Source organism: Apus apus, chromosome 5 (assembly GCF_020740795.1).
Source record: "Apus apus isolate bApuApu2 chromosome 5, bApuApu2.pri.cur, whole genome shotgun sequence".
NCBI classification, from domain to species: Eukaryota; Metazoa; Chordata; class Aves; order Apodiformes; family Apodidae; genus Apus; species Apus apus.
This window is the reverse complement of record NC_067286.1, coordinates 28,382,845-28,402,694: the sequence shown is the minus strand read 5'-3', so window position 1 is coordinate 28,402,694 and position 19,850 is coordinate 28,382,845. Positions and strand designations below refer to the sequence as shown.

Below are 19,850 nucleotides of genomic sequence, written 5' to 3'. Positions count from 1 at the left end.
CGGAAATAACTGATGATATCGCTGTGCTCCTTGCAGACGAGCTTTGATCTGTGCAGTCTGCACATGGGCTGAGGCTGGGAGCGTGTGCTGCTTCATTACCAGCCCCTTGGCTCACAGTTGCATTGGCACTAGTAATGCTCCAGTTAATCTGCTGCCTGCTTTGTATGCAGCTGCTACAAAAATAAATCCTTCTGAGGGGAGGATTATAGTTTTAGTGGCAATTGCAAAGTGCAGCCAATAAACTGAAACAATCTAGTCTTACTGCTTATTCCCAATTCTTTGCTCAGTCACTGTGAATAGCAGAAGAAAACTCTGGCTGAGCGTGGCTTAGAGCTCCAGGCTTCAAGACTGGTCACTGAGTTTGGTGTTACGGTTTAAAGTACCTATTTGTGATCAGATAAACTGGGCTTCAGCTGGATTAGTCTTGTTTTTGTGGCGGGAGTCAAACTGTGTTCAACCTGGGAAAAGTGCCAGGGGGAAGGAGGTAGGGGTAGATCCATGTGACTTCCAAACACACTTTTTCCCTTCTCTGCTAGCTAGACCAGCTTGTTCTGAGTTAAAACACGGTTCTGCATAAGATGTCAGCCAAATTTTAATAACAGCTAAGAAGATGCATACCTTAATCTGATCTCTCCTGGCTCCTGACTTCCAATATCAGAAAGGTGTTCCTACCTTTATCAGAATAAGAGAGAGAAATAATATCTAAATGTTTGTAGAGCTTGCCATGAGCAGGTGGGTTACACAGATATTTCATCTTCTGCCCTCCCCAGAGCTACTGCTCATTGCTTCCTCATCTTCCACAGCTTCCAGTAAGAGAAGCTCCAGTTAGCTGCTTACAAGAAAGCCACCAGTTTTCTTTCCTGTTGTTCTTGAATGTGTAGTTCAAAACTGACCCTCTCACAGTTGGTGGATCCCCATAGTATGGAAATGCCTTCAGGCCAGGCTGAAAAAATTCACTCCAGCTCCCTGCCACACCACTGTAGGTAATAGCAGCTCATCTGGATGTTACAGGCTAAGGGTGGCTCAGAGCCTAATGCTTCACAGCTGGGTGGAACACTTGGTAAAATGGTTTAAAGTATGGTTTTCTAATTGTTCAGATGGATCCAGCTGAAGTATTTATTGCTTTGCCTTGGTGGAGGAAGCTGTGCTCAGCCTGCAGCTCATCATGCAGCTGTTCCACACTTCTGGTCTGTGAGGTTTCTGCTTCAGCCTCTGCTGCCTGCTCACTTGCTTTGTCTCTGTGCCCAAGTGTTCGAAGAGCTGCAATTCAGGCATCCGAACACGCCAAGTGATCTGCGCTGACGGAGACTCCAAATTCTACAGTCCTGAGACATGCAAAGCCATCCAGCCACAGAAACCAGCCACCCTGGGTAGCTGCAACATGCAACCCTGCTACCTGCCACAGCGTGAGTGGTATTGCTGCACATCTAGCTTTTCCTAAGATGCTTTTGTTCAGGAGTAGAAATTCACAGCTCTGCACCAGCTTATGTTCTCAGCCACTTGCCTGCCTGTCTTCACCCTGTGCATTTTTATGGTTTGTGCACATAACCATGGCATCTTCAGAGTCCCAGTACCTGTGCTGTTTGAAATGTGTGTAACAGGCTTGGGAACAAAATTGGTGTATGCCCATTTTGAATTCAGTATTCTGTGATGACCCTGTCCCAGTGTGTGTTGCAGATTGACCCCAAGACTCCCAATTGAGAAGGATGGCAACCTGGGCAGGCTAAGTAGCTAAAAACTATAGACAACTCTCATCCCTCTGTGGACCAGCTATAAGGGAGGCACAGTCACTCTGAAGATTTTCCTTGCTGCCTGTGTCTCATCTTCATGCCAAAGCCCAAATGCTGACTTTTGTCTGCTTGCCCATCGCCGGTCACTGCCCTGACAATCCAATCTGATCCAATTGCTGCTCAGCAGCTGTTCCAGGAGAAAAGACATTTTCATCAACTTTAGTCTCCTGTTGGCTCCTGCAATTATTAGAACATGGGACTAACTGCACTTATTTTGTGTATGTCTGTCTTTGCAGAGGTTCCCAGTATGCAGGACACAATGGGATATGATGCCACGCGCCAGTCCTTGCTGACGCGTTACAACCCAAGCAGCCCTGCCACAGGTTTGGAGGAATTGTGTTAGCTTGGGGTTTTGGTGATGGTGGATTTGAAACAGTATGTAGAAAGGGAAAGTTTCCTCCTTTTCTTTATTTCTCTTGCTCATTTCATGGGCTTCTAGATATCTCTGGAGCCAGGGAAAAAGTGTAAATTCTTTTACGTAATAGTGAGCAGTATCTGAATCTGTGGAAGAGTCTGGACAGTACATAGATCCCAGGCTGTGGCAGCACGACTCAAGTGCAGACTGAGTGAAATGCTGCCCAAAGCAGATCATAGGAAGAAGATGAAAGGATCATATAAGGGGACCACAGTAATGCAGCAGATGGTTTCTCATAGGACAACAGGAATAACGGTTAGGTTAGAGAGCAAGTGGACCTCAGGAAAAGCAGAAGAGTAGACCAGAAGACACATATTAAGGTGAAATCTTTATATGGAAAAGCCTGCCCTGTAGCCTTGGATAGGTGAAAGACAGCTGAGATGAGGAAAACTGACCAGATTTTGATGATCACCTTGCATGCTTTAAGGAGTTCTCTCCCCAGATTCTGGTGATGGAAGGATGCTCCCTAGTACTGCTGGGAATCACCAACTCCCATCCACCAAGGACCATGGCATCAACTTGTTGCCTGTTCGCTGGGAAACCTGGTCACGCTCATCGGGTTCCCATCAGCTCAGCTTCTCTCAGAACCCCACTGCAGGGACTGGCTTTCAGGACTGTCATCAGAGCCCACATGGCTGCTGTCCAGATGGGCACACTCCAGCTTCAGGCCCTTTGGGGAGAGGTTGCTCCTTCAGCACTTGTCACCGAAACAGGTAGCTGGAAGTTGACAGGCCTGAGCAGGGAGACATTGCCTTTCCTGGGGGCTTACTGAAATTTACAGCCTGTGCCTATGGAGCTGGACGGGTCAGGTATTGCTGCAGCCCTTCTGCTTTTTGCCTGTAGGTATGGATGCTGTCCTGATGGAGTATCAGCTGCCCAGGGTCCAAACAACATGGGATGCCCACAATATCACCGTGATGTTCAAGGACGCAGAAATCAGCCCACTGTGCCTGCTCCCACAGTAAGTATAAAATCCCTTTGTGTTTTAGTTTTCTATCATATACAAAGATGCAGATTTGACACTCGGTGACTCAGATTGTGTGTTTCTGCTGTGCCTCACCTCTGCCAGTAATGCTGGAGACCAATCCTCCATGCATGGCTTCAAGCCCTTGGGCCCATTTTGCTCCCATTCAGCCAGGGGCATCCAAGCAGGGGACAGAAGGAATGGTTGGGAGATGTCTGAGAATTAGAAGACAATGCTGTGTAGAACTGATTGGATAATCCTGAGTAATAAAATTTCTGTTGGTCAGAAACTTACTGTCCAATTTCTAGGGGAAAAAATGGGAAAAACATGGCCACTATTCATTGTTTTTGTTTGTCAACTCTGCAGATTAATTTAGGGCAAAATAGCCAGGGAGGTAGTTCCTCTCATAGCTTGGCATGCTTGGTGGCACCAGCTGAAAAAAAAACCCTGGCCTGCTGCTGGGCTGGCTAGGTTCTGTTTTGCAGAAAAGTGCAGCCCTGGCTCCATGGCTGACAGCCAAATTTCCCACCCTTTCCCAGTATGAAAGCCCCTAGGAGACAAACTAACAAATAGTGGTTCCTCTAAAAACTGGCCTTCTGCAGCTGACAGCTTGGACATGGTGCCTTGCATGTGCTGCTGTCCGCATGGATGCATGGTGACTCTTGGCTTTCCATTCCTGTCTCCAAGGCAAGCCAAGCCCTGTCACAGCAGCACCCCCCGGGCGAGTGCCGTGGTTCCATGTACGGCTGCTGTTTTGACCAGGTCACTTCAGCTTCGGGTCCTCAAGGGGAAGGATGTCTCAATAGGCCCAACTACCGTAAGTGATGGTTTGGCTTCCTGGTTCAGGAACTTAGGAAGAATCCCACAAAATCCAGTAGTGCATGAAAGCTTCCAGTGTAGAGGCTCTGCTCCCTGTGACTTGTGGTAAAGCAGCCAGATGGTTAAGTTCTGACAGAAATTCTTGTTGTCCTCTGCTGATAGTTGGACAGAAATGTGTTGGTGTGATCTCTGTCAGTCTGTAGGACTTCTGGGGAGCTATTTGCCCGTGAGAAGACACCCTGTCGAAGCCTAGAGTGTTCCATATGAAACCAGGTTTGGGAGAAGCAGGTCCTCTCCGGGGAATCAGGGTTATGCTCAGCCTTCTGACCGCCCATGGACAGGGCTGGAATGAGAGCTGCAGCTAAGGATGGAGGTGTTGCTCAGGACTGCATGGATGGTTGCAGCTAGCAGAGTTCAATACAGTGCCTGCTGCACTATGAGGGCACTAGAGCTGCCAGGGAAAAGCATCTCTGCTCCTTTAGTTCCCAGCTGTAGCCTCTGCAGGCACATTGCTGCTGTGTTGCCTTGCCCTTTTGCTGCAGAATGGAGGTTGCTTGGTGGCCAGGAAGGTGAAGATCTCTGGATCCTCCTCTCAACCACATCTTGGCAAAGGAGCCCTCAGCCATAGCCCTGCATTCAGTGTTTGTCAGCATGTGGCTGTAATACCTGTAACCAAGAGGACAGAGCTTGGTCTGTAGACACATTGGGCTGTGCTCCTCTTATATCAGTGTGACAGGGTATTCTGTAATGCATGAGGCTTCACAAATGGGTCTAATCCACTTGCTTCGTGGGCTGGAAATGTGCTAATAGCAGCCACATGCCCTTTGCAGGAGAAGAAGACCCAGAGCCAACCTTGCAGCTGCACAGCTCCCCAAGAAGGCCATAAAGCATCTGACTAGTATCTAGATTCAGAAATGTCTCTGAGGTTAGATCTCCTTCCACCAGTGGCAAAACTGGAGCAGAAAGAAACATGCAAGCAGCTGCTCAATTTCAAAGCAGAGCTGCATGCAGAACTCGGGTGTCCTGCTTTCCCTCCTGCCCTCTGTCCCCAAGGCCCATCACATCATCTAGGTAGGTGGCTTGAAGCACTTGTACCTTTGTCCTTCATGACCTTCACATCTCCTTCTGTTCTGCTCTTCTTGGTAGCATATCCTGTCACATGCCTGCTGCCCAGTGCTCATGGCCCCTGCACAAACTGGACCACTCGCTGGTACTTCGTGACTGTCGTTGGCAAGTGCAACCGGTTTTGGTATGGGGGCTGTCATGGCAATAAAAACAGCTTTGCCTCAGAGGCGGAGTGCATGAGAGTGTGCCACAACTCTGGGGGGGACGGTCCCCAGGAGCACCAGCCCTCTTCTGGCACAGGAGCCCTGCAGCACCAGCAGGCTGGCTCCCGCCCTCCTCTGTGGGAGGCTTGGGGTCAGCAGCAGTCACCCCCAAGGGAGTCTGCAAGTCAAGAAAGAAAAGCTTATGAGGCTTCACACCTCACGCAAGACAGCCACAGACAGGACAGCTGGAGAAGTGGGGTGCTGCCAGAGTCTTTGCCAAGGACTGGTGTGCTGGAGAGCCAGCACTGGAACACCCAGCAAAGCAGACTGGACAGCATGAGCCAGCTGCCCTTGTGGGAAACAGCAGTGCCCGGGCCCCTGGAGAGGCAGAGCAGCAGTGCCCAGCAGGTGCTGCCCCGTGAAGGCAAGCAGTGGCATAAGGCTTTCGGAGTGGATGTTTCCAGGACAGAGGGATTTGGGCACCAGGCGTCCGCAGACTTGTTCCCAGCACAAGCTCTGCACAGGTGATGTTTTGTTTGGTTGTTTTTCCTCTTCTGGCAGCTCATTGTGAAGCATCAGTGCAGCTTCCTTTGGAGTGAGAGTTGCCCCAGCCAGGACCAGCTCACTGGGAATATCACGGAAAGGATCGGGTATATACGTGGCCCTTTGGTAAATCAAGTTATTCAGGCCCTGGAGTTATCTGCTGTCTCCTTCCTTGTGCTCTCCCTGCTCTCTGAAAACACTGAAAGTTTGGTGTGTGTGAAAAGACTGCAGACTCCCGAGATCTTTGTCCAGGAGGCATTTTTACACAGTAAATGTGAATCCATAGGGGTTTTTCTTGTTATGACCAACAAATTTAGCTGACTCTCTGACTTCAGAGCGTTTATCACAGCACAACATGGGGCAGCAGTGGGCTTTTCTAGGAAAGAGTTTTAAGATGCAGAGTTTGAGTCAGGAGCCCTGAAGTGCAGGAGCATATAGAGCTAGATCTAAGTGTGTTGGCATTGGATCTGTGTCTGTCTGCTGAGCTGAACCTAGTTCCTTCAGAAGAGCGGGGTTGTAGGACACTATCCCTGGCAATAGTGTAGCATTTGTTCTGCCCAGAGCAGCCTTTGCCATGTAGGAGAGAGCTCCTGACAGGTTGCCTGGTGCATCTGCTCAGCTCTCACTGGGCGGCTGGTCCTGCTTTGCCCTGGGATTGTGACTCATCCAGAGTCACATTAGGAGGACCTAGAGGACAGCAGAGCAACTGAGGTGCCAATGAACCACTTTCTTTTTTAGAGCCTTCCTGGAGGAAGCCAAGCCCTCTCTTGTGACCGCGGTTGTGGGACAAAACATCCAGCTTATCTGCAAGACAGGCATGTCCGCCTTCTCCAGAGTGGAGTGGCTGAAGGACAGCCGACCAGTCTCCTCTGACAGGTGGGCTTAGCTCCCTTCATTGTAGAGCAGATGGACTCCTTGCTGGGTTGAGTGCCAAATATGCTTGCCTGCTTTATTTGTGATCTTAATGTTCTTTAAATAAAACACAAACCACAAAAGGATGAATAAATAAACAAGCCCATATATTGACCTAAGAGCATGAACTGCCCACCTCGTCTGTGCACAGTAGGAATAGATATGGTCTGCAACAGTATTGAGGCATTGGGTAGTCTTATGGGGCAGAGCAGGTGCTGTTCTGAAACAACGCACTGATGGAAGTTGTCATATGGGAGGTGATACAGAAAAATGTTGTCTCTGTTGGATTCATCTTGGGGCAGCCCTAAGTCAGTAGTCCAGGCTGAAGCTTGTAGCCAAGTAACTCAGAGTTCCTCAGGCTGGAAGTTTCCGGCACTCCCACCTCAGATGCAATTTTTTTAAAAAACTGCTTTTAAAGCCTGGGAAGTTGTTTCCAGAAACAGTTTGGAGCCAGACAATTACTTTGTATTATGAGAAACACAGTTAAGAAAAGCCTAGTTCTGCTTTTCTGTTTGCAAATGACTGCTGGGGCTCGAGCTCCTGCCTGGAAGGGCAGTTTGCCTCCTCATGGGAGAGGGCTGCTGAAAGCTGTTCCTTGTTTTCCCATCCCAGTTTCCTCTCTGTTCGTGACCTCCTTTCTGCTGTGATTGTTTCCCCTGCCGATGACCTCTCTGTGGTCAACAGAGTTTTGTTATTTCCTAAGTCGGGGAGGGCACTACGTGGTGGCAGTTTATGTAACCTCAGCACGAAGGGCTGCTCTGCCTTGGCCAGTTGCTGTCCATGGCCAGTTCACCCTGGCTCCTGTTGCAGGCACACCTACCAGTCCGACAGTTCCTTAGTGATCAGCCATGTCAAGCCAGAGGATGCCGGGACCTACACATGCCTCATTTCTGACGGGAGGACAGAGAGCCGACAGATTCAGTTACGGATCATAGGTGACTTACCTTCTATATAAGACCAAGGAGGCAGCTCAGGGCTCCTCATTAATGGTTATTGACACCAGGAGCAATAAAGCCAGCTGCAGGAGCAGACCTTCTCCACAGCCCCACCGTGCTAGTGGTGTCACCCTCAGTCCATGGCAGTGGTGTCCCAAGAGCTAGTCAAAGCAGTCAGTCTTCTCCACTGTAGGGGTGCCCAAGAGGGAGCGTGGAGGCAGCAAGGCTTCTTTTGCAGTTGCCTCATGATAAAGCCTCAGCCTGCGGTGCCACCCCACAACCAGAGCTGTGGCTTGACTGTAACCCTACCCCATTTCCAGCACAGTGAGCATGTCTTCCTCCCTGAGAGCCATCTGTTGCCTCCTGATCCCAGAAAGGAGGCTCCCAAAGAGGAGTATTCTGCAGTTGCTTGGGTCCTCCATCTGACCAGACTGCCATAGCTGTCTGTGCTGGTGCGTTTATATTTAGTGTTTAGCCCAAGCAGGTCCTGCTGGGTCACAAACAATTCCTTGTTCTGAAAAACATGCCTTATTTCATAAACAAAAAGAAAAAAATATTAAAGATTAGTCTCAAAAGATGGGCCAGCAAGGCACCCTGTAGCCTCTGAAGTGTACTTTGTCCCAGCAATGACACATGGGGCAGAAGGCATTGTGGCCTAAGGGATGCTGCAAGATGATCACAGATAGAGGAGAGAAAGGAGTCTAAAATTGCTTGCCGGCAGGTCTGTGACTCTCATTAGCAGACAGCACAGGCTTGCTGCATGAGTCAGCCAGAAAACAGATGGCTGAAGGGCTCTTTGGCTCCAGTTCAGCAGGCTCTCCCAAGCTCATAGAAACCCTGCACAAGAGGTCACAGTAAGAAGGGTCCTTTTATTCACATATGGCATTTTATTTTGAATAGACTACCCAAGCGCTCTTCTGGCAGAGGCTGAGAGAGGTCGGGTCCCTCCCAAGGGAAATGAGCAGCATCAAGAGCTTTCCAGAGGCAGGAAGGTTGTACAAACAGCCGGTTCCTCTGCGCATCAGCAGTTCACGTACAGGTAAGTTCACATACAGCAACAGTTTGTCCACCATGCCCAGCTGATGAACCATATGGCATCTCTTCATGTAGAAAAGCTGAAAATTGGAAAGGTCCTGGATCAGCTGTTCTGGGGCACAGAAGCAAGCAGTACTGAACTGCTGACAACAGGAGCAGGCAAAGATCCCAGTCGCAAGCTGTCTTCTGTCCTCCCCGAGCATCTCTTGAAAGAAGCATATTCTGAGCAAAGACACCCAGGGAGGCTGACAGCAAAGGAGTTAGGCTAAAATGAAAGCAGAAATATCAGGGGCAGCATGCTTAGCTGTTCAAGGTAGTGTAGGCAGAAAGAGAAACCTGTACTGGAAAAAAGGAGAGTGAATAGGAACTGCTTAACTAGCACAGAATAGACACACATATATATTTTGAAAAGCTCCTGTTATTTTAACCCCCACCCTTTTTTTTTTTTTTTAAATATTTTATGAACCAACCAGTTTGACTCAAAACTATCTCCTTGTGTACTGGGTGGTATATTCTATAGCTTCTTGCATGTTTCTTTGGTGCTTCTAGACCCCACAGAAATAAGAGGCTACAAATTGTTTTTGCCTTAAATGCAGCATGTTGGGACTCCAGATTAATCAGAACCATGATCTGATCCCTCCCTCTGAATTTCCAGCCTAAACCGAGGCAGTTTGCTGAACTCTCCAGCAACCTCTTCTGCTTAAAAAGAAGAAAGAAGTGATTCATTTAATTAGGAGCATTGAATTCAGGCTCTTTGGTTTTGTTTTTTGATACCAAGAATTCAGGTCAGAGAAGGGGGATGGGTGAGATGATGTTTTATTTGACTCTGGGAACATTATGGTTTAGTTCCCTTCCAATGGTGTTTAGCTGTAGTCATAAGAGAGCAAAGAGCATGAGGAGATAAGTAGTGTGAAAGCCAGACTCAACCTTGCTGCTGCACAAAGTGGGTGGGCAACTCTGGGCCTTTGGTGCAGCCAGGTGATGGCAATGGGCTCCTCACACACACAAAATATATGCTTATTTTTGTGCACCAGACAGGCACCTTGGGGGAAACTTGTTTGGTGCCATGCTCGGGGCCTGATACCATTTGCCTTGTGCTCATGCTGCTAACACTTCCTGTGCTGTTATCCAGAGGCATGTTGTAAGAAACAGGCTCTAAAGGGTTAAGCTGGCTGGCAAGAGTGCAGCACCAAGTTGTGCTGAACCAGAGCAGGATTTGATGGAGGCTGCTCTTCTCTGAATGTTTGAGTGAATGTTGGTAATGGCAAGTGTCAGAGCTCTGATGGGAGTGCAGAGACCACCCTTTCCGTTGGAGGCAAAAAATAAGGCTTGTGGTTACAAAAGCCTTGTGAGGGAAGGTCAAATGCTGGATGAGGAAATTTCTGCATCTTTTGCTGTGCTTGTGGACTTTGCAGATTGAGAATGGATAAGAGTGAGCCCTCAGTAGTGGAGGCCAGTGTCGGGGAGAGAGTCAGACTGCCCTGCACTGTGGAAGCATCGCCCGCTCTCACCATTGAGTGGAAGAAAGATGGGCAGCCCCTCTCCTCTCCCAGGTGAGCTCCCAGGTGGCCCCATCATACTGACAGGCAGGTTGATGTGGAGGAGAGCCTCTCTTTGCCCTGTCTTCTCTCTCTCTGCCCTGAGAGAATTGAAGCTGCTGGCCATGCAGCTAGGGCCTGCCTGTTTTATGCTGGCCAGCTTCCCCTGTTAGGGCCAGACTGTGCTGCCTGAGTGCCCCAGCTTCACCCACAGATCAAAGTCCAAACACTGAACCCTCGAGTGAACAGCTGTGATATAGGGTCTGCAAGGGAGCCAAAGCTGAAGTGTGTTCATCTGCAAGATTAGCAGAAAGAGGACACATGGCAAGCAAATTTGCCAAAAAACTGCTGGTCTGTGAGCCAGGGTTGTCAGTTCACAGCAAAGAGAGAGATCTGGGTGCTTGCAGTGAACTTCCAGGGCTACTGGTGCTGCTCTGCTGCAGCTTCCCTCACCCTCTGCTTCCAGAAGCTCTCTCTAGCCGTGAGCTTTTCCAGAGTCTGCAGCACTAGCGCTGGGACTTGAGGCCAAGGGGTTACATTACAGGTTGAACTGAGCTGCTGCTAAACCTTAGCTCAGTGTTACTACAAAGTTATGCACAGGAGTCAGCTTCAGCTGTGGCAGCTGGAGTCCCATCCTGAGCCAAGCACAGGCTGAGGGCCTTTCTGGTTTTGTTCCGCAGACACAGGCAGCAGCCAGATGGGGCCCTGGTGATCAGCCGGGTCAGCTCTGAAGACATTGGCTTCTTCACCTGCATCGCCTCAAATGGACGTGACCAGGACCAGCGCCAGGTCCTGTTCCGACCTCTAGGTACTGGGTGGGTGGAGGCATGCATGGCACGTCTGTGCACACACGTGCAGCAAAGAGGCAGGGCTGGGAGTGTGGGCTTCTCATCTGGCCACACCTATGGGTTTCACACCTGATGTATAACAGGCAGCTTGAGGACAAGAGAACAGTGAGTTATTTTACTCGGTGGTGATCTGCAAGTGTCTAGTAGATCGTGGTGCTCCAGGCAGCTGGGAAGGGCTAATGGCACAGTAGGAGTGACTTTCAGGGCTTTGTTTATGGGACACTGGTGTGGAATGGGTATAGCAGCAAGGAAAACTAGGAATTGGTTCTTCTGTGCATGCAATGTGCTAGTGTCCAGCTTGAGGAAAAAGCTTTTTGGGTTATCTGCTACTTGCCCTTCGTTGGGCAAGCACCTGTAGGAAATCCACATTCCCCATAGCAACAGTGTTTTAGTTCCAAACATGCTGTTTCAAGACCTAGAGCCTCCTAGCTAAGCGTAGCATGCCTGGGAGTTTTCCTGTGAGGGAATGTTCCTGCTACCAGGGGCAGCTTGGCATTGTCTTCCTGCTAGTGATTGTTTCCCTTGTGGTCTAGGAGAGCTGAGGATCACTGGGCTTCTGCCAAGTGTCACGGTACCTGAAGGAGGGACTGCTCAGCTTCATTGTAGAGTGACTGGCAACAATGTGAATATAAGGTGGTCAAGGTGAGCAAAAGTGAGACAGAACTTCTCTTGTCTTCTCTTCCTGAAGCCCCTCACCCTCCAAATAATAATGCAGGATGCCTGACAGGTAAGAGAGAGACTCACAGTTCTCAGCCTCAACTAGCATCATGTACCCTTTCCAAAACAAGTTTGCTGTTACCCAAAAATCCTGGGCAAGATCTCTGTGAGATGTAGTGGTCACCAATTTCATGTTCCAGCCATGTGAGAAGGAGAGCAGATGTTAAGCTGAGATTTCATGGAATTCAAAATGGTGCCATGCTGGAAAGGTAGTGACACTAGAATAGTAAAACCTAAAATGTGTAATCAGAGTCAAACCATTAGTTGGTCTTTATCAACTTCTGTCTGCCTAGCCCTGGCTAACATTTTAGCCCCTGCAATGACAGCAACTCTTCTCCCAGCTTCCTGCTGTGACAGTTGTCTCCCTTTAAATTCTCCTTTGCTCCCACTTGACAGTGAAGTGTTTTAATAAAGGCAAAGAAGAAGCTGTGTCCTCTCCTCTAGATACTCTACAGTGAAAGTCTGAATTTGTGCAAGTGTTTGGTGGGGTTTTTTTTCCCTATTTGAAAATAATCTGTTCTGTTCTAGACTATTCTGGCAAAGGACCCAGAGGGGTGGGTTGGTACTTGTTTAAATCCCCCTATTCCAAGGGGTAGGACTGGAGTCAGCCATCTCACAAAGAGAGCTTTTCTTCCATATGTGAGTTTGGTATTTGAGTCGACAAAATGATGCAAGTTTCACAGTGTGAATGAAACCCTTTTCAGTGAAACAAATTTCATTTCCTTGGTAACTAGGAGTTTATAATTTGGGCAGTTTTCCTGTTGGGCATGGAATATTCCAGGAGGAACAGAACAGATACAATCTTGCTGGTATTTTAAACGTTTCTCTTTAAACTTTTAAGGGAGAGGGAATAGGGTGCATTGCTCACTACCCCATATGTTCCTCAAGCAGTATACACTGCTCTCAATGCCAGCCAAACAAATGCTGCCAGACCACGACCTGGAGAGCGGGAAAGGCACCTTGGGTTTTCTGAGTCACTCAAACCTCAAAAATGTGTAATAGCAGAAAGGGCAATGTCTTCATACAGAGCACACACCTCCCACACAGATGGTGGACTAACAGATGCAAATGCACTCAGGCTTGTGTTACTACCCAATAGTAGAGCCAGGTTGTGGCAAAGATTTCTTCTTCCTTCCTTCCTGCCATATTTGTAAAAGATCACCCCTTTCACAGAGCATCAGTTCCTGAAGAGCAGAAAGAGCCCCCATGGGTGGGAACAGTATTACAAAATGGTTTTCACTACAGGAACGGAGTCCCCATGCGGGCAGATGGCCACCACATTCAGCTGTCCCAGGATGGGAGCCTGATCATAAGTAACGTTCAAGAGGCTGACGAGGGATCCTACACTTGCAGTGCCTACAGCAGCAGCAACTCTGTCAGTGCCAACACAGAGGTGAAAGTGCTGAGGAGCAGCCCTAGCAGTGAGTAGAACCTGTCCTCCCCCTTCTCCCAGCAGAGTCCCTGCCTCTCCACTGCTATTATAAGTCTGCTCGTTGCAGGTGCCCACCCACTGCCAACCTGGGGCTTTGGGGAGCAGCAGGAGCCCCTGAGTGGTGTTACCTGAGGAATCCTGCTTTCCTTGGGCAGAAAAGCAGGTGGAAATGCTCCCCACTCCCCTACATGCCCCCCACGTCAGGGTGCTGGAAGCCTAGTTAACTTCCTGAGGCCAAAATGACATGGTTAGTTGATCAAATAGTTGGTGCCAAGATTTGAGTTTGGACTCTGAACACCATCCAGCTGGCTTTACACAGTGTGTAGAGTGGTGTCTCCTCATGAGCTACATTCTCCTCCTGTATCTCACCAGAGGTGTCAGTTTCTCTCTCATCTTTGATTTTGGGCTAAATTTAGAACAATCCCCTTAAAACCAGCAGGGTGGAGAAAGCAGGAAGCTGCTGTGCCTTTTGGGAGGGAAACTGAACCTGACGCTAAGCCCTGGCAGTGTATTTACAGCTGCTTCACCTTTTGCTTGGCTGCAGCTACCGCGAATCACGTTGTGGACCTGAGCAGAGAGTGCGTGGACCAACCACACCTGGCCAACTGTGACCTGATCCTGCAGGCCCAGCTCTGTGGCAATGAGTACTACTTCAGCTTCTGCTGTGCCAGCTGCTCTCGCTACCAGCCGCGGGCTGGCCCTCCTCGCCACCGGGGGTGAGGGACACCTCCATGGCCACACCAAAGGACACGTGACGGATTGCAAGACTGGAAGGCTGAGCTCTGTCCTTTTACTGTGTGAAACGGTTTACTGGGAGCTTTGCCCTGCTGGAAAGCTCAAAAGGATGAATTGAACAGGAGGTAGTGGGTGTAACTGAAGGTGGGAGACCCACTACCCTCAAGTTTATTGCAAACTTATTTTCCACCCCCCTTGCTGTACCTAATCCATCTCTTCGCTTAAGCGTAGTTGCTGCCATTCACAGAACAAGCTGGCGCAGGGATGCGGTGACTCTAGAGACTGTACATAACCAGCATGATAGAGGGAGAGACTAATTTTTCTTACAAATGCAAGAAAGAAGTGCTCTTATAAAAAAAAAAATCACCTCTGAGGTGTTTGAAGATGGGTCTGAACTGTCTTAACCAAAGCACTACAAAGCAATGAACACTTATAATCCTGGGCAGCACTTTCCATCTGAATGTGAAGGAGAAACAGCTTGATGCATATAAAAATAGTGTTCTGGTCTTGTGAGATTACTAGGTGGAGAGATGCAGCTGTAGTGTCATGTTACTGTAGCTGTTTTATTCCCGTAGATGATAGACAAATTTCTAGTTGGGTCAGTTTGGTTTCTACTTGACTGCAATCAGCTTTGGAGTGACATGCTGAAGCAATGTTTCACAGAAAGCTTTGGAAGACATAAAATACTTTCAGCTCTTCCTCAGTGTTAGGGATAACTTAGATGAATATACCAACACTGTTACCTGTTCTGAGGTGCTGCAGTTTACATAGCCCTTGCTTTAGGAAGGCTCAGATTTTGGTTTTTTTTCTGGTCTAGAACTGTGCTGTTCAATTTATTGAAAAGCTGGGGTTGGTAGCAGCGCTGTGCTAATTTTCAGCTTGGGGAGGTGAATAATATACACATAGAAATATGCTTCGGGGCATTTGACTTGCCAGAATAAACCTCCCAGTGACCTGCTCTGAGTCCAGGAGAGCCTGGCTCTGCATGTGGCCTGTGGCTGCTGTGGACTGACAAGTGAAGGCTGCCAGAGGCAGAGCAGCTACAGCTGAAATGCCTCCTTCATTTCAAAACTAAGAGTGGCAGTGAGCATGCATGTGAGGCTCTGAAGAAAGAATGTCTCGGGCATTAAGGGGCATGTGTGGAGAGGTGAGGTTTTATTCTGAGTTGTTAAACCAGGAAAGGCCCTTGGGTGTCTTCAGCATCTCGAAATGGAACTATTTCTGAGCAAAAGCATTTTTTTATAGCTGCCATAGTATTATTTTACTCTAGCATCAGTCCTAACAGTCACCCTCTTCCTCATTCCAAACTCTCTGCCAAGACTTGGATGCATTAATTGTATTAATTAGCACCATCACCCATTTATTATTTACGTAGATGTAGCTATACACTAGTAGACTGGAATGTAGTGTTGATGTTTTGTTTGGGAGGTATGGAGGTTTGGCTTTTTTTTTTTCCTTCTTATTTTTCTCCCACTTTTATTACTTTAAGGCTTCTAAGGTAGGCAGCTAATTCAGGACTGTGCTCATATCACTCTCCTTCAGTCCAGACTTGGTACTCAGGGCAGCAGTAATAGGGGTAAATCCTCAGGCTTGACAGCCTAAACCTGATTTGGACTGTAAATCCAGTAAATCAATTCAGCTGCATCTAAAAATAAGACTTGCTAACCTAATGGTTGCACTCTGTCTAGCACAAGTATGGCTTCAGGATGCTTTAAGATGTGAACAAACTGAAAGTCTAGCAACAGCCCAGTAAAGGAGTGAGAGGTGACAGCTAGTTGGGGGGGGGGGGTGGGTCTTTTTATGGTCTGATAGATACTGCTTGCTAAAAAAAGACAAAAATACTTATTTTGCAGTTAAAACCCCTTCATTTGATTAGTAGGGAAAAATGTCCTCTGCTGCAATTCATGGTAGGATTTACAGTGTAAGGTTTGAAGCAGGTATTATTAGTATGGTCCTGAGAACTTTTACCTGTGGTTGTACCTAACTGGTCATTTAACATTTCAGCCTTTGGCTGTGTGTGTATAGGATATTTTTAGTATTTTAGCATGTGGTATGATTTTGCCTTTTGCAGCCTGGGACTAATCACAAATTACATAAATTTCAGCCTTACTGAAGCCCTCTCAGTTCACATGTGGCAGGTTTGTGGTAGTCAAGGTCTGTGGACCTGCTCAGGAGCACAATTAGAAGTTGGTTGTGGTGGTATCAGACCCTTTTGTTTTAGAACAAGCAGTCAGAGTCTACAATAATCATTTTCTACTATGTCAGAGGCTCTATCTTTAGGGTATTTAAATGTTCTGTGTAGTCAGCTTTAAGATCTATGGTTTTACAAGATGTGGCCAGGGAGTGCTTTCTCAAGACTCATGAGGGCTGTAAAAGCCACCTGTCAGCTGATGGGCAGGACTTTAACATTGATGGTGCTTTGATTTAGGTAGTGTTTACTCTGACCTCCTTTAGCAGCACAACCACAGTAGTAAGGTCGGTAGTGGAGGGCAAGCAGTTCACTGCTTCAACTAAATGCCATCACTGTAATAGTTAAATAAGGGGTCTTTTTACATTTCTTCTATTTGGCAAGCTAAGCTTTTCCCTCTATGTGGTACCACTATACTGCCTAGCTGAATGTTTACTTTTCTGATTTGGGAATAAGCTGTAACTTGCTTTCTTTTCTATTATCAATGTCTACAAATGCTTGCTTGCTTGCTTTCTGAAAGCTGAGAAAAGCATTGCTGCCACCTCAAACGCCATAGGGAGTGTTGGTCCTTACTATTAATTGTATACTGCAAACAGGTAAGAAGCTGTAAATAAAAAAAGTCCCAGTTTTCTAGACTGTGCAACTGTGAGACTGACTGTACTTGCCTGGAAATGAAACCTGCTGGCAAACTCAAATGCTAGGGCCAAACAAAGGAAGGATTTCTTCTCCTTCAGGCTACAGCAGTCTGACTTTCCCTTGTGGCTAAACTGACACGGCACACGTAAGAAGTCTTCATCTAAATAGTGTCAGAAAATAGGGTGATGCAAACCCAGAAGCTGTTCTCAGCAAAGCCCTCCACTTTAGAGAGTTATGGGTCAGAAGTTTATCTGCAAGTTCAGTCTTAAAGTTGAAGGTAACCTAACATGGCATACCAAATGAGAGGTGTTAAGATACCACGATTAAGCTTCTAGGTTGGCAAGCAGGGCTCATCTACACTCACCTAGTAACACAAAGGATACCCAAAAGGGCAAATGCTGAAAACTGAATGAGGGTAGGAAGTAAAGCTTTCACAGACAGTGCTTCTACCACCAACATTTATTTCTGTTAAAGCAGATTATAAATCATCAGTACAAATATATATAACTTACATTTGCTTGTAAGGCCAAAGTTTAAAAGTAAAGTTAAAATGAGATGGTTTTCACAAGTCACCAGAGGCAGAACCTGGACCAGCTGCAGCCTCATCCACAAGGTTTCACAAATCAGTAGGAAAAAAATAAAAACAAAGGTAAAAAATGTCTAAGATCTACTGACAGACAAACATAAAATGGTTTCCCAGGTAGCCCCTGGATGTAGATATGATTACAGTAAATTGTCACAGTAGTGTTAGAACCAATTGATTAAGATAAAGAAACTGCAGCAATACATGAAAGGAAAAAAAACATACTATATATAATATGTAGCTCGATTCCAATAAAAACCAGTAAATTTTCCCCATGGTTTTCAAACCATGACAATACTGTTCTTTGATTTTCTTTATTTAAAACTACATTATAATGACATACTGGTTGTGATTGTTGTTGCAATATGCTACTTACAATGAACAGATACAAGAACAAGCTAGAGCCCCTTTTTCCACCCCCCCACCCCCCCCCCCCAATATTACTTACAATAAGAATCAGAGATAAATCAATCTTATGTACAATTTCTTACATCCAACCCCCCCCTTTTTTTTTAACCTTTGGCAAGATTACTTACAACTCATACAGCTTTTAATATCCAACTATTTAAAATATTCTAAATGCATAAAAATAAAGATTTTGGCTTTACTTTATTCTTTACATATAATATTCACTTTGTTACTCAAAATGGAAGCTCAACTTTTCCCACAAACCTAGCTTTTGCTAAGTAGGTGACAATCTTCCACCCATATCCACCCCCCACCCCACCCTTTTTGTTCCCTGGAGTGGGAATGTCCAGGACTCGCAGGGCATCAGCAGGACGTAAGTACAAAATCTGCCTTCCTTTCTGTGAGATAACTGGTGTTTCTGCAGAACAGGCTTTGGGACTGGGTGCCTTTCTTTACGCTCTTTGACTTCCAGCTTTCCAAGTGAGGAGGGAATGCAGACTGGGGTGGCTCCAGAATTCCTTTTAAGAACTGCACATAAAATTCTCTGTATGCTTATATCCTCCCCATAATTGCTCCCTCTTTCTAACCCATTTTAGTTTGAAGGGACTTTTGGGATTATCAAAGCAAACTGATCAGAAACAGTCCCCTCTGCTCCCTTTATCCCTCTACCCTAATGTACAATTTATCCACCCTCCCCCCCCACAACAGTACTGCTTAAAGTTCAATCTCAAATGTCTTCTGTAAATCACTTGAGAAGGGGTTAGTTGGGGAGGGATTAGTGCGCTGCTTCGCCTTGCTCTCCAGGGCTGCCCACTGTGCTTCAAACGGGTCTACCTGTGGGGCGGCGGGGGGCTGCCCCTGCTTGTCCTCTGCTGCCCATTTGCCCCCCTCGACCCCGTTGAAGGCTGCCGAGCCGTTGTGCTGGGCCGGGGGGCTGAAGAAGGGGCTGCCTGCAGCGCTGCTGCCCTCGTACTGGGGGAAGGTCTGCTGCTTGACCAGGCTGGGCGACTGATGCGGATGGGCTGCTGGAGCGTGGCTCGCTGTACCAAAGACATTGGCGACCATCTGGGAAGGGGTGATTCCAACCACAGGTACGCTTGGGGCTGGATAGGTCATCCCATTGGGTACAGCATAGGGCTGAGCTGGAATGAATGCTGGCTGCATGGGTGGTACCACACCCACCGGCACGGGCTGAGGCGCAATGAAGGTGCTGACTGGGAAGGCTGGTGCTGACTGGGAAGCTGCTGCAGGAGGCTGTAGTAGTGGCTGTGGCTGTGGGGCTGGGGCTGGGGTTGGGGTTGGCTGCTGTTGGGCTCTGACAGTCTTTGAGACCTCTTCCAACCAGCGGTCTGCCTCTGAGGGAGTACGTCTGTGATTTCCTTGTAAGAGACTCGGTGAGGCCGCACCTGAGGAGGTGCTGCTCCATTCAGTGCCTGGGAAGGAAAGCACGGGGAAAGTCACCAATATTTCCACTCCTCACCCTTTTTTATCAGTTAGAAAGGCTGGAGGATGTACAAAAGAACAGGCCACCTTCCTCCCTTCAAGGCTGAAAGACTGCTACCAACACTGGAAGCATCTTTGTGCATCCACTGTACTTTTCTGTTATAGAAAGACATTGGTCAATAAGGGCTAGAGAAGAGCTCCTTCCCTAAAATGCAGAATTATTTATTTTGCTTCATGGCAGACTGCTGAAACTTCAGGCTATGCAGGAGAGCTGCTGCCTGCACTCATGATTTAGTGGCAACAACCCAGTCCATAACCACCAATTCCTCTAACTGGGGAGCATCAGGTTTTGAACATACAGCTCAGGACTGGAGAACTGTTAGAACACAAAGCTATTAAGAACCTGTTTATGAGACTCTTCTGCTCTGTTTCCTAAATCAAGGTTTTACCCTCAAAAGGACAGTAACATAACGGCACTGGAAGTTCAAGACAACATTCATTTATCTGCCCCATAGGCACTGAAGTGTGAGCACTCACTATGATAAACATCAACATTTAAGGCAATACATTTAATCAAATTACTATATTAAATGTTAACTGTACTTACTATGACTCCTTTATATTCTTCCTGCATCTCCACT

General features: G+C 47.5%; 2 protein-coding genes across 15 annotated transcripts in view; one reads left to right on the top strand and one right to left on the bottom strand.

Annotated features, from left to right (window-relative positions):
- Window positions 1–15,718, top strand: part of PAPLN (papilin, proteoglycan like sulfated glycoprotein) — a 54,638-nt gene extending 38,920 nt beyond the window's left edge. Inside the window, exons 15-28 of the mRNA XM_051621918.1 lie at window positions 1,250–1,406; window positions 2,027–2,113; window positions 2,648–2,918; window positions 3,049–3,166; window positions 3,857–3,986; window positions 5,135–5,780; window positions 6,538–6,675; window positions 7,522–7,646; window positions 8,547–8,685; window positions 10,097–10,234; window positions 10,900–11,027; window positions 11,601–11,709; window positions 13,030–13,205; window positions 13,761–15,718. Coding sequence (XP_051477878.1) covers window positions 1,250–1,406; window positions 2,027–2,113; window positions 2,648–2,918; window positions 3,049–3,166; window positions 3,857–3,986; window positions 5,135–5,780; window positions 6,538–6,675; window positions 7,522–7,646; window positions 8,547–8,685; window positions 10,097–10,234; window positions 10,900–11,027; window positions 11,601–11,709; window positions 13,030–13,205; window positions 13,761–13,936 — 2,538 coding nt within the window. The 3' untranslated portion in view covers window positions 13,937–15,718. The remainder of the gene's footprint in view (window positions 1–1,249; window positions 1,407–2,026; window positions 2,114–2,647; window positions 2,919–3,048; window positions 3,167–3,856; window positions 3,987–5,134; window positions 5,781–6,537; window positions 6,676–7,521; window positions 7,647–8,546; window positions 8,686–10,096; window positions 10,235–10,899; window positions 11,028–11,600; window positions 11,710–13,029; window positions 13,206–13,760) is intronic.
- Window positions 15,719–17,219: 1,501 nt separating this feature from the next.
- NUMB (NUMB endocytic adaptor protein) overlaps window positions 17,220–19,850 on the bottom strand; it is a 102,307-nt gene continuing 99,676 nt past the window's right edge. For all 14 annotated transcript variants that reach the window (XM_051620337.1, XM_051620335.1, XM_051620334.1 and 11 more), the window contains one exon: window positions 17,220–19,199. In XM_051620337.1, the coding sequence (XP_051476297.1) occupies window positions 18,481–19,199 (719 nt within the window). In that variant the 3' untranslated portion in view covers window positions 17,220–18,480. The remainder of the gene's footprint in view (window positions 19,200–19,850) is intronic.